Source organism: Engystomops pustulosus, chromosome 6 (assembly GCF_040894005.1).
Source record: "Engystomops pustulosus chromosome 6, aEngPut4.maternal, whole genome shotgun sequence".
Taxonomy (NCBI): domain Eukaryota; kingdom Metazoa; phylum Chordata; class Amphibia; order Anura; family Leptodactylidae; genus Engystomops; species Engystomops pustulosus.
The window spans coordinates 117,016,146-117,030,495 of NC_092416.1; the positions used below are offsets into that span (position 1 = coordinate 117,016,146).

General features: G+C 39.8%; 1 protein-coding gene across 14 annotated transcripts in view; it reads right to left on the minus strand.

Annotated features, from left to right (window-relative positions):
• Positions 1-14,350, minus strand: part of BCAS1 (brain enriched myelin associated protein 1) — a 76,926-nt gene that overhangs the window by 28,175 nt on the left and 34,401 nt on the right. For 9 of the 14 annotated variants that reach the window (XM_072110653.1, XM_072110654.1, XM_072110655.1 and 6 more), the window contains exons 6-9: positions 11,570-11,632; positions 5,190-5,339; positions 1,347-1,382; positions 656-820 (exon numbers count right to left, since the gene is read on the minus strand). In XM_072110653.1, the coding sequence (XP_071966754.1) occupies positions 656-820; positions 1,347-1,382; positions 5,190-5,339; positions 11,570-11,632 (414 nt within the window). The remainder of the gene's footprint in view (positions 1-655; positions 821-1,346; positions 1,383-5,189; positions 5,340-11,569; positions 11,633-14,350) is intronic. The other 5 variants (XM_072110663.1, XM_072110657.1, XM_072110666.1 and 2 more) reach the window with 3 other exon arrangements.

A 14,350-nucleotide genomic window follows, 5' to 3' on the forward strand; every position in this document is an offset into this window, starting at 1 on the left:
TCTGTACTATGAGCTCCTTGGGCAGTTCCTTAGACCTCATGATTCTCATGTGTTCTGACATGCACTGTTAGCTGTGAGGTCTTATATAGACAGGTGTGTGCCTTTCCTAATCAAGTCAAATCAGTTTAATAAAAACACAGCTGGACTCCAATGAAGGAGTAGAACCATCTCAAGGAGGATCGGCAGTAAATGGACAACGTGCGAGTGTCACAGCAAAGGGTCTGAATACTTATAACCATGTGATATTTAAGTTTTTCTTGTTTAATAAATTAACAAAAAAACAAGATGTACAGTGTTGAGCAAAAAAAAAAAGAACTTTTTTGATCTTACCAATTGGATTGAAATATTTAGAGGGTTTGAATACTTTCTGTACCCACTATAAATAAATGTAAATGTGTAAATGCAACTGCATAAAATGATAAAAAATGCATGTGCTGCTAGTTATTTCTGATGCAGCTTAAATTACAACTTCTAAATAAACAAGAAATGATAGTTCATGTTGCAGGAGATGTAATAATACTTAAAACACCCACAATTAATATTGTGTGCAGTTGGTGACCTTCTAATACCCTTGACAATGTGGAGGTGTCCCTCTGTTATCTCTGGTGGAGACCATGGAATATAATGTTACCAGATATTATCTGACTCTACTGACCTTCCTCCAGAATAACTTGGGCCGGGAGGTTGTGGATTCTTTAGCCGCTTTGCCTTCCTCTTCTGATGCTGCGATCTGTGTTGGGACATCCTGGATTAATACCTGCTCTGGGGGTGACTTCTCTGACTTTACAGACACAGAAACAATAGACTTTTCTAGCTCAACCTACAACAGAGATTAGTTATTAATAAAGTATGTTTAGTACAAGTATGTTTAGTCCAAAAATCATAAAGGAAGACAAATATTAATATTATTATGATCATTATTATTGTAAATACTGTTGTTTAAGCTGATCTATCTTTTTAGCTTCCCATCATAAACTGTGGAAGCTGCTGCTGGTGCATGTCTCTTCTTGATACGAGAGTTGATATAACTGGAGAGTAGGGTAAGCACTGAACAATGACTGCTCTATTATCAGACCCAGCCCTGTAATATATAATTGTGTCCTCACATAATGAGTGAATGGCGGTACAGCCTCTGAATACATGGTGAAAACCCTGCACACAAATCAGCTTCTTTATCAAATAAAGACAAACAACATTGGATATAATAATGTATGTGTATTCCTATATGGATATCCTTGATCAGGCAGGACAGTAAATGCTAATTATACAGTAATTAGGGGTTGTTAATTAGATTATAATCTGAGCAAGCAGATAAAGCTGGTGGATGGAGAAAGATTTCTACTTACATTGCTGCCACTTGTAAGCGGTTCCTCTTTTTTTGACTGTAAAGGAGATGGACACATATATTAATTTTACAAGATTTGAGGAACAATTTTTACTGACAGTGAATATCTCTGAAAATGTTACCATAAAAATAATTACATTTTGTTAGTAATATCGAACTGGGTTTTATTAGTGTATTTGGTTTCAGCCTTTTGAACAACAAAACTACTTTTGCAATGGACTTAGATTTTAATCACATTTATATTAGTTATCATGAGGTGAAATGATGATGTATAGACATAATCAGCATGTAGTACAGTCACAGTGATAGACTTATATTAACACTCTCACATACTGTAATGTTCTAAATGATTTAAACGTGCTGCATGTGTCCCAACTGAACTCCTCACCACATCAGGAATCAGATGGGGGATCTGTTTCACTGGTCAGGATGAGGGGCAACTGTTGGGAACTGGAATCCTGAACTACTGACTGGGATTTTGTAGTCAAAAATTGTGTTGGGAGGATATATTAAAAAATCTTCTATGAAAGAGGCTAAAAAGATACTGCTCGTTATGTCTAGGGGATGGGCGGGACAGCGTTTTACGTGTAATTCAGTGTTTTTATTGCCGAAATAATAACCTTGTAAAAGTACCGGAAGCGCTCAGGCTGACGGCGCCCAAGCCACCGTCATCTACCCCGGAATTCAGTGTCTGTTAATCTATCTTTGATGTCTCTTGCAAGGTCTACTAGGTAAAGTAAGATGGGTGTTATATGGGAGGCATCTTTAAAGGGAACCTGTCACCTGGTTTTACCCTACTAAACTACTAGCCTCCTCAGGTAGGGTATGTAATGTCCTTTCAAGAATTTCCTTATTTATAGAAAAAAAAAATCTATCTTCTGTATCAATTCAATTCAAGGAAGCTTTATTGGCAGGATCAAATACAAGTTAACATTGCCAAAGTTTTACAAAATGTGGATTTATGTGAAGTGGGGTGGAATGCAGGGAGATGGGGAACATTGGGTGTGGGTGGTTACCTATCTATCAATTTATCGATCTTCTCTATCTACTCAATCTATCTATCTATCTACTGCACAAAACTGGGCGGATTGGAGAAAAGCGAAGAGCACATTATGACTCTGCAACATCCCCCACCAGGACTTGACTTTTTGGCTTGGAGGCAGATAGATTCCCATGGTAACCAAGTGGATGGCTTGAGCATGGCCTAGCGCTCGATTGGATCACTTTCGCTTAGTATAGGTGGAACAGATCTCATCCATGCTGGGCAGGTATCCAACAGGTGGAAGGCAAGAAAGAGGGAAAAGAGGGTGGATAGAAACAGTTCTCCCTGGCGCGCTCCCAGGGTATGTATGTGTGAAGATCCCTGGGTAGATCGTAAAGGAGAAGCCCTTGATGTAATGCGGCTTTCAGTGATCACACTTAGACAAGGGATGTAAAACATCAACTCACGTTTCCTTTATTCCAGAACACCAACCCCCAGAGCCAACAGACCAAGGTAACAGTCTTACTGGTTTGAGTCCAAGGTCACTGGTTGGTGACTGCTATTGTAGTGCTCCAAGCCAGGCTTTTGAAGGTAGAGTCCTGCAGCAGGCCTGATATCTGCATGCTGTGTGTCCGGATCTGTACATCGGGAATCAATCTCAGACTAGCCTTAAAACTTTCTAGCCACAAGTGGTTTTATGAACTTCCCTTGCAGGGGTGGCAATTATCCATTATCCAACCAGGGTCCTTTTTACAATGTGGAAATAACAATTCATAAACATAACATCCTATTTGTCAGTATGCAAATATTCCCATCCCAGGCAGATGTGATGCAGCTGCAAAACCATATATAGGCAGTAGATGGCAATGTTACTAAGGAATGAATATATCATGTTGAGGGCAAAGGACAAGTCCTTAAAGTGAACAGTCAGGCAAAATAACCCCCCTAAACTAAATATATTTTCATAAACTGCAATTAGAAAGCATTGCCTCTATCCCTTCATTGTCCCTCTACATGTCTGTAAACCCAAGCAATGAGGTCCTAAAGCTGTATGCAAATGACCTGTGAAATGTCCAATGAGTCATTAGTATATTCAAGCTGTCCAGCTTATTCATGAGTGGGAGGTACAGCCACACCCCCAGTGCATGACTGACAGCATGTATAATGTTGTGAGGCTGTATAATGATGTGCTTCCTGGTGCTGGCGCCCCCTTTAGCCTGTGTGTGTATAGGAGAGATACAACAGCTCCAGGCAGCCATGTTATAGCAGAACATGTCAGGTACTTGTGTAGATGATGTCTGTGTCTCACACATGTGTATTAGAAGGATGCAGCATGTCAGCAGATAAAGCACAGGCACTAGCCATGCTTTACTATACATTACACACAGACCTGAGCAGGGGGAGGAGAGGGGAGGGGGAACGGGGGTGACATCGCTGCCTCTGACCATGTGACCAGCCTCCTTTACATAATAAAGAAAAGATGATTTTACAAGGATTAACGTATGAAATAACTAGATAAAGGCTGGGATGAAATCCTTGGGAGCTGCTCCAACAGGTAATAGTGACAGGACAAGTGACAGAGACCTGATGGCAGGTGTCCTTTAAATGCAAATTTCTATGGAACTACACAGATTGTCGGATTAGCTGACCATACTTCACCTACATCTGGAGGGCATTGGAAGTGTATACAGCTCATAACGTAACCCGTTTGGAAGGCCGTTACAACTCCCTCTCCTCTCCTTTCTGCCATTTTCTGCAACCGAGTGTGAGGTGGAGGGTAGACTCTTCTGATGGAGAGCTACATTTTTTATCTGTTTGATTACAGTATTTGATTATGTAATGGTTGAGGGTTAATAGGGAGAGATTTTGGTGTTTTATTATGACATTAGGCAAGGCTCCCCAACTTGCTGGAAGCAGCAGTAAAGAGAATCACCTGGGAAGAGCAGAGAAGAGAGGGGATGGAGCCAACATGGAAATGTTTAACCCGTCTTCAGCACAAAGAGGACAATGAGAGCATAGCATAGCAACAGCCATATGAGGCCTCTGCATAGCCTCTGCATGTCCTACAACATATCAAAAGTTTTTTCAAATGACATTTACTCTTTAAGTCCACCAATAATCATGGCCAAAATACCATTTTCACATGTGATATTAAATTTTGTTCTATAATTAAATACAGGCGGTCCCCTACTTAAGGACACCCAACTTACAGACAACCCATAGTTACAGACGGACCCCTCTGCCCACTGTGACCTCTGGTGAAGCTCTCTGGATGCTTTACTATAGTCCCAGACTGCAGTGATCAGCTGTAATGTGTCTGTAATGAAGCTTTATTGATAATTCTTGGTCCAATTACACCAAAAATTTTGAAACTCCAATTGTCACTGGGGCAAAAGAAAAAAAATTGTCTAGAACTTCAATTATAAAATATACAGTTTCGACTTACATACAAATTCAACTTAAGAACAAACCTCCAGACCCTATCTTGTATGTAACCCAGGGACTGCCTGTAATCCCTTACATTATTAACAATTTCTTAAAAGTGTTTGTGGATGGACACACACACACCAGTAATGCAGTTCTTTTGCCTTTACATAATTGTCTCGTATAAGCAATCCTCTGGGCTACAATTAGTTTAAATGATAAGACACAGAACTTGTCAATGTAATGACGTTCATTAGAATAATTAATACTTGTGTGGTAAGTAAAGACATAAAAGGGGGATTGGGTCATGACCTTAGTAAATTAGTGAATGACCCAGAAACACTGTTTTACAGATGGTCAGTTTTTGTGGGGACCCCAAAAGTCCTTCCACCCACAAAACATGCTGTATATCAGTGTTTCCTACAGGTCTCTACAAACCTTCTGCTTAAATAATCTGCTAAGAGTCCCAGACTTGGGGCTTTCTGACTTCTTCACGGTTTTGGCCTCTATCTCAGAGGCATGTTGCACTGAACTCTGGTGTTTTTCTTTTTTTGAAGATGATTTTCTGTAACCTCCATTTTCCTTTTTCTTGTGGCAAAATGTAAAGAAGGACACATTGGTTACTTATCATTCTCTTAGAAATCTCTGGGTCACCTATTTATATTAACAGTGATTGATGGGTCAGAAACATTGACAAAAAAGTTTGTTTGTTGATAGGTAAAATTAGCTGAGTAAAATTAGCATTCATAAGGAGTAATTTATCATAGTCGTTCATATCTTTTTTTTTGGTTTTCTGCACTTTATCTGCACCTGTTACCCTATTTATCTAAGTAGGGCAGATGTGTTTGTTTGATTTGTGTTATTCTGCCGCGTCGTGGCTGAATTGTTCAAAAAAGGTGCAAAACTATGCCAGCAAAACCTGGCACAAAAACGGTGCCAAATGACAGGAACAGAAAAGTTAATTAACAGGTTTAATACAGTAAAAAAAACCTTGCAGTAAAATAAGTTCTAGTTGAACATGATGCCAGCAGCTTTGCATTACTGTCAGGGAGCACTACAAAAAGTTAAAGAAAACCTTTCACTACCTCCTTTCAACTCTAAATCTAATACGGGCATGCAGGTAGTTGGTTCCTTCTCTCTAGTCCCCACTATTGAAAAGTTATAAATGTCATTATTTTCAGATTTTTATGTCATATGGGTGGGGTAAGGCTAGCATTTAAACTATGCCAATTCAGCTCTCTATTGCCAGGTATTTGCTCCGATACACTGGTATCAGAAGTACAATATTGATTAAAGGGGCTGCAGCTTTCAAACCACTAAAATGATGGTACTCTGAGGTAGGATATGACATATCTTTTCTAGCAATTCCACTTTTATGCCAATTAGGCTTCTTGGAGGGGAAGCATACCTCCAGAGACCCCTATCTTGAGCTCCATTGAAGCAAGAACCACTGTCATTATTAACTTCCCAATGTGGAATCCACTCCCCTGCCTTATCCCCAAACTGTTTTCACTTAACTCAGGTATGCAGCCTTTGCAAAAAAAAGTCATTTTTAATTCTTCTTTATACAAATTAATTGCAGGGACTACTGGAATGTGGAGTAGCCTCAGAGAGCTCCGGGGGCAAAGGCTACTCCACTCCCCCAGTAGCCCCTGCAGATTCACCTACCTGCTCGTATTTTTTTTGTTTAGGCGTGACTCCAGCAGCATGTGCAGAGCCCCCCTGTTGCTGAACGATGAATAGGAGCCAGTGTGCTTGCCCAGAGCTCGTGTGCTACCAGACACATACCCAAACCATAAAAGACAAGCGGGTAGCGCTTTGAAGCTATATAGATCTAGACAGTTCAATTTATCACTGTGTCTGATGCTGTGTGATTATTCTGGTGCAGTATAAGACTGGCGAGTTGTACTTTGCACCTCCTATTAGTTGGTCTAATATGCTGAATCATCATTTTTTGGCACTCAGGCTATTTTCTGGTGTGGAGTTTTACAGAGGACAAGCCCGTTTTTGAGGGGATTTGGAAAACTGACTAAAATGCTCTAAAACCTTCAGTAAATGTAATGCACAGCATTTAAGATGCAAATTACCCCACTTTTCTGGTATAGACAGATTGATACTTCTCCCCCATTATTTTTTGTCGCTATTGTGTAGGAAAATAGTTTTGCCAGGTGAGAAGCCCACAACCTTAGTGAGGAAGGAAATCATTCTCCTTACCCAGATGTTCAGCAGAGCATGCTTGGAAAGATGGCCTGCAAAACGAATTAAAGGGGATCTTCTCTTCCACCAGGATCAAGGATTGTAAACCAAGTGCACTTACATGCTGGGGTGTTTCCTCTGAGGCAGGATATGCTCTTCTTTTAGCTTCTCGTGCCATTATTTTTACAAAAAAAGGCTTTAAATATTAAGCAAATTAACCTCTGGGGCTCCAGGCTCCAGTGACAACTATGGAGCCCATGGCCCCTCAGATTAATTTATTAATTTGGATAATTTGTAGGCCTTTTTAGTGAAAGAAAAGGCATCAGAAGCTAAAAGAAAAGTGGATCCTGCCAGGAACGGGGTTGGGGGGGGGGGGGGTCTTGGGCATACAGCAGCATGTTAGTGCGCTTGGTTTACGATCCTTGATCCAAGTGGTAGATTTACTTTCATTCCTTCCTGACCTACATTGCTGGATCCCATCTATCCAAAACAGCTCTAGGTATTGTACTGGCAAGATGATATTAAAATCAAAACAACACTATCTACAGTTTATTGCTTTTGGAAAAGACTTGTTGGTTGGGCTATTATCCCTTGCAATGTCACTAGGCTCGTTTAAAATTAGACATTGACTGTGCTTATTTAGAATAGCACTGGATTCAGGGGGGGGGGGGGATTTATCACTGCTTCTACGCCAGTTTTCTGACATAAAAGCATTGAAGTATTATTATTTTGAAATAATTATTATACGACTACACCACCTCCAAGCCATGTGGGCATAGAGGGGGCGTAGAGGGGTGTAGCCGCTAGTGGAGTTGCTTGCATCATACAGATGTATTTACTTTCATGCAGTCTTCTCTTTATGGTCGATTTGGATATTGGCATGCTTACATCATGGGGAGTGTTGTTCACTTGGTAGGCTGTAGTGAAGCAATTTCTGTTCACTCTGGAAATGATTCTGAGATTATTCACCACTTTTGTCTTCAGTGGGCGTCCAGGTCTTTTGGCATTGATGAGTCCACCTGTGTTCTTTTTCTTTCTCAGGATATACCAAAGTTTTGATTTTGCCACTCCTAATATTATAGCAATTGCTTGGATAGTTTCTTTTTCTGTTTTCAGAGCTTTATGATGGCTTGTTTAATCTGCATGGAGAGCTCCTTTGATCACATATTTTCTTTATGGCAAAATCTTCCAAATGCAAGCACCACAAGTCAAATCCAATCCTGTTATCTTTTTAATTGATAATAACATAATGAAGAAATTGCACACACCAAACCATGAACATTACTTTTCGTTCCTTCAAAAACAGGGTGGCACATGAGGAGCCAAAACTGCTAAAACCTTCATCCAATTTTTATGTGGATACCCTCAAATAAAAGCTAAAAGTCTGGACTTTATGTCCATGTTCGTTATATAAATATAACTTGAATATGTTTCAGTAAACAGGTAAAAAAAAATCTAAAATATATGACAGTATATAAATATTAATGGACCTATACACTGTATGTGGGGGGCACAGTGTAAATGCAATATATTATTTACAGAGTAGGACATAATTTTTATCCAGGAGTCACTATACTGTAGGTGACTGTGGTATTTTTAAGAGCAGTGTGTGAAGATGTGCTGCATGGAGCTGAAGACAATGCAAGTGTCTGCACCAATTCTCTGTCTGACTTTGCACTAGAAAGAACGTGCAAACAGCTTGCACTTGTACCTATAAAGTGTATGCTCCAGTTTTGTGTCACATCTGCACGGTGTTCGACAAGACAGAAAAAATGTGCACCTATAGGGGACTGTTAGTGCCTAGTTGGACCGTGTGCCACAATTCAGTCCGACGTGCACCACAATTGTGTCAGCGACACAATTCCGCAGCATGAACAAAGTGCACCAAAAAAATTGGTGCACAATTCCAGAGCAGTGCAAGGGGCGCCAGGTTAATGAAGAACGTGCACTACAATTCATGAATCTGGTGCACCCTGCACACTTCACAGGCAAACTACACAGTGAATAATTAATTTTTAAGTTTTCCACTTTCAGCAAAAGTTTATATAGTTTAGGTAAGCTATAGTTATACAATTTTCCTTTAAACTTTCTGAATCAATTCCTAATACTTTTATAGATATCTACTTGCTGTCCTTCTATAGATGTTCTATGTTTACTTCCAGTGGATAGAAATCTGCCCACAGTCTGACCAAGGAAAAACAGCAATTTTCCTCATGTAGTCAATGTTACTTATTTGAAGCTGCTCCGTAGAAGGAGCTTGACAGATGGAGATGTCTTTAATGCTTCTTGTCCAAACACTGGGCTTGGCATGCTTGCTTAGGCCGATGGGAAAATAAACACGGTCTCCACAGCAGGATATGCAAATGACTGTAAGGCTGTATTAAAGGTTATTGCTGTATTGTACTCATGTGCCAAAACCTCCCCAGTGTCCGTCTGCCAATTTCCATTCCAACATTATGTGTGATATTTCCTGGGGACCAATCAAGGTGTTGTCTATATCAAACAATAATATATATGTCTTTATTTATATAAAAAAAGGAATTTATTTACATTTATGAGATTATAATCTATTATTCCATACCAGAACATTGTAACATGATCTATATCAATATACAGTATATAAAAGGTATTAGCAAAACCAACATATTACAGACATTAAATTACTCTGGTCTAGACACTACATGTGTCCCCCTATCTACAAAGCAGACCAACTCCAGCATAGTCATGCAAAACCCAAACAAATGGAATCATAAGGTGTTAAAAATCTGATTTATTGCACACAAATCTAAAATCCACATATTAACATACAATGTATAAAAATTGTTGAATCCATAACTCCAAAAAAGTGTTGTATTTCTATTGGACCTGTACATAGATATGAGTTCACATATACTAAGGCCTACACATATTTGTGCATTTGTGTATTATAAACAATAGCAATACATTAATTACTATTTTCTGTATGGACACTTGTCTTTTCGCTTTTGTTGATTATATACAATGTTACTGCAGTCACTGCCCTTGTGAGAATAAGATATAACTGTACGCCTAAGTACATGTAAACTCTTTTGTATTCAACAATTTTCATTCATTATGGGGCATATGTGTCATACGCTGGCGCTTGCTTCCGCCTCTTGATGTATCGGGGCAGGCGGCTGTGCGGCATGTAATCTACACCAGGCTGGGCCTGGCGTAGAAAAAAACCTGGCCGGCGACTTTCCGCACAATCCGCACCCCCTCGCTGGCGTGAAGGTGGTGGAAAAGGCAAAATAATCGCAAGTGCTACCAATAAGCTGACGTGGTGCAGGGGCCCTGATAAATATGCCCCTGTGTGTTTCTATGTGGCTTTTAGATTTGTATTCAATAAAACAGATTTGTAAGACCTACTGACTTCATTCGCTTGGGTTTCGTAGTATATAAAAGGTTTAACATATCCTTTACATATATAAAACAATGCATAAGATAACCAGGTCATCCCATCATGAACCATATGATTACATATTATAAAGTTATAACACTTACACAAGTTAAAAGTTTCATAATAAACAATCCATAAATTATACTTAAATTGCATTTAATACTATAACCAAAAATCAACAACCCAGATTATACCAGCATTGCATTTATGTTTCCCCTAAAATAGGACAACCCCCGAAAATAAGACCTAGTACAATTTTGTTCAATCTTGGCAATATAATGCCTCCCCTGAAAATAAGACCTAGCGGCCGTCATTGCTACATCCCCTCCCCCCAAGCCGTACATTAGTATTAGTAGATCTGTCATAGGTTGTGACATGGGTGAAGATTTTGTGGAATAAAATCACTGACTGTTGCAGGACAAATGCACTACAAGCAGCTACATGGACATGAAGTGGTCATTTAAGGAAAGTGCTATTGCTAAACATGAGAGATTGGGGCCAAATATTCCAATAGTTCAGATTTTGTAGATTTTTTGCTCACCAATAAATGTAAATTCTTGTTTATGGAAAAATAAGACATCCCCTGAAAATAAGACCTAGTGCCTCTTTAGGAGCAAAAATTAATATCTCAGGGTATCTGAGATATCTGTGGCTCAAGAACGGCTCCAGGCCACAGGAGACGAAACGTAGCTGTTTGGCACATGGAATAAACAAGTACCTGTTTTTTTCACACTTACTTTGGAGTGCTGCCTTTTTTTTGCATTTTGGCTCAGTTTATATCAGATTATTCCATCAGTTAATGTGAACTAAAACCAGGTGTGAAGACTGCACAGAGATAAGATACAGCAGAAAAATTTGCATGTGTTTTGTGTGTTTAACCAATCCTGGTTTTGTCTCACTGATTTTGGCTGGTTATGAATAACCGATGCAAAACAAATATGGATTCATGCCCCCATAGCCCTCTATTAGGCACATTCATGGTGCAGGGAGGCATGGTAAACACGGTCATGTGCTTGAGGCTGAAATGTTATACCAGCTGAGGAGATGCCAAAGTTATATCCTCAATATATGGACATGATTGTAATTTATTTATACCAGCTGTACATATTAATCATAAACCTAAAAATGCCCACATTACACTTGGTAGGCTCCAAAATACCCATACACAAAAAGATAAGTATCTTATACCAGCTGAATAGATTACCTTGTCTCCTCCCTCCGCCTTCTCTTCCTCTTCAGATTTTGGTACAGACTTGTTGGGGCTGACCTAAAAAGTAAAGCACGGACACTTCTTAGCAGTTTCACTGAAAAGAATGTGTAAAGTCTGCCAGAAAATGGCAGAAAATGGGCCCTTAGAAAATGTGAGCCCATGTATTTTTTCAAAAATAAATTGAAAATTAAAAAAAATTCTAGTCTTAAATCAAAAAAATTGTTCCAAAATCTATAGCCAAGTCAGCAGTGTAAGTGAAAGCTTAAGGGCCAAATCTTTTACCCCTGACCCACATGTATTATACACAAAAGTAGTTTAAATACACACACATACATGACATACATGCAAACACAACAAAACTACATTGAGTGTACATATATAAACACTATGCATAGCACACGCTCTTGATATTTTGGTTTTTATGTATCAGGTCATAATTAAAAAACATCAGGAACTTTAAAGGTCTTAAAAGTAGGAAGCACAACTAAAGATGAAAGTCAACACAAGTTGTGTTAAAAATGTAATAAAACATAAGTACTTTAAAACACATACACCCCACCTGTGGCTGAAGGACCACTGAATATATACAAGAGGGTTCAGGCTGAATGAGATGGAAGGGGACATGACCACGCATACTGTAGGAATGGAGTGTGAAAATAGGCTAACATGTATATGCAGATTATCTGAGAAGAAAGTTAAAGGGGCATTGGGGGTGCAGGTCACATGTTGAAGAGGGGTTCAATTGGTACAAGCTGTGTATGAAAAGGGGCATAGGAGGTCACAGGTAGAATGAGACAAACGGGTTGACAAAAACGGAGCAGGCTATGTAAGATGGGGGTTATGTGAGAAGGCAGGGCATTGGGGGTACATGTCACGTGCTGAAGAGGAGCTATGTTGGTGCAGGCTGTTAAAAAGAAGGGGCATAAGAGGTTACAGTCAGTATAATAAGGAGGCAGGCAATGTAGAGCAGGCTGTGTGAGATGGAGGGACATGAAGATACCGATTTGCGAGAAGGAGTAAGACATAGGGTTTCAGTCTATGTGAGAAAGAGGGGGACATAGGGGTGCTGGCTGTGTGAGAAGATGAAAAACATGGTAGTGCAAGCTGTTAAGTAAAAAGTAGACATGGGCATACTTGCCTGCATCGGATTTCTTAAATATAGAGGGTTCACACCTTTGGCTTCTACCAGCTACTTAAGGACCTGGGATTATGGCACTGACAATACATAATCCAAAGGTACAGCCCCACCAGCTAAGCAATTTTATTATTTTATTATGAGCCACAGTTTAATGTATTAAATTCTTTAAAGAGAGCATTTGAATGAAAGAACTAATTGGCACCACTATGGGGCAGATTTATCAAGCAGTCTGAAAGTCAGAATATTTCCAATTGCCCATGGCAACCAATCACAGCTCCCCTTTAAAATATTCATGAGCACTGGTGAAATGAAAGCTGAGCTGTGATTGGTTGCCATGGGCAACTGGAAATATTCTGACTTTCAGACTGCTTGATAAATCTGCCCCTATATATTAACTAATTGCCACATGATGCATCTAAGTCATTGGGCTCAGTAAGTCGGAGTTTATGACACATGTAATACGGTGACTCAACAGAATTGTGTCACACGCTGTATGTTAAAATCGCACCCTAAAAAAAAGGATGTTGCCCACTTCCAGAGCAATGTAGGCTGCACCAAATAATTGAAGACTGTGCACCAGTAATCAATAATCTGGTGCACCCTGCACATTTGTGAGACAAACAGATGAGTTCTCAGCAACAAAGAGCACATACCAATGCTATTCAAGTCCAGCAGGAGAACAATAAGCTGCTAATGATGGCTGTACTGACACACACACCAATGTTCCTGTGGGCGGCTGACTGGGACAAGCCGCTGCCAAATCTGTGGTCTGAAGTTCTGGCCCCATATTTAACTGGGAAACCCCAGAAGGAATATTAGGACTGGGTGCCGCAGGAAGTTACTCCAAATTAAAAGCCAAAATCTTGACTTGGCTCCATCTCTCCAGTCAATAGAGTATTCCACTGGGCCTATAGCCTGGACAAACCTCCAAAATCAGAGTTGTTTTACCTGAACCAAGAAAAGGAGGGAGACCCCAGATATTTACCCCAATGATTAATGGGACTCTTGTTTGATGGGACTGTTGGACTTACTGGAAGGCACATGTATCTATGGGCATACCAAGGTTTACCTGGTGGCTCAGGTTACCCTTGAGACAGCCATGTTACTTTGTTGCAGAATCAGGGTTTGTTAATCTATTGATGCATAATGTAATTGTTGGACATAATTGCCTCTCTTTTGGGGATCTATTGGCAATTGCAGTTCCAGTTCCCCAGAGTACCAACTAGTGGGTGGGGATCTCAGAGTTTCCGATAACTGTCCTAATAAAGAGGAAGGGTCAGCCTTTGAGAAAACTCCAAGTCAAGGATAATTCTTCTGAGAAATCTTGATAAGGCCCAACTTTGGTACTTGACATTTAAAGCGGTCCTGGGGAATCTAACAGTGCTAATTGGTGTGCTTCAAAGTCTGAGACAGATGACCAGATCCCACATTTTTGCCAAGGGTCATACCATTTTCTGCGGACTAACCAAGATCAGGGATGAGAAAGTGGAGTAGGTATAGATATACAACATAGATATACATTATAAAACTATGAAATGAAAAGGTGTGTCCAAATGCTTGTCTGGTGCATGTACAATGTTTCAGCACCAAATGTTAGCCTTTAGAAAGGCTTGAGAAAGGCTCAATGTTGGAGCCCA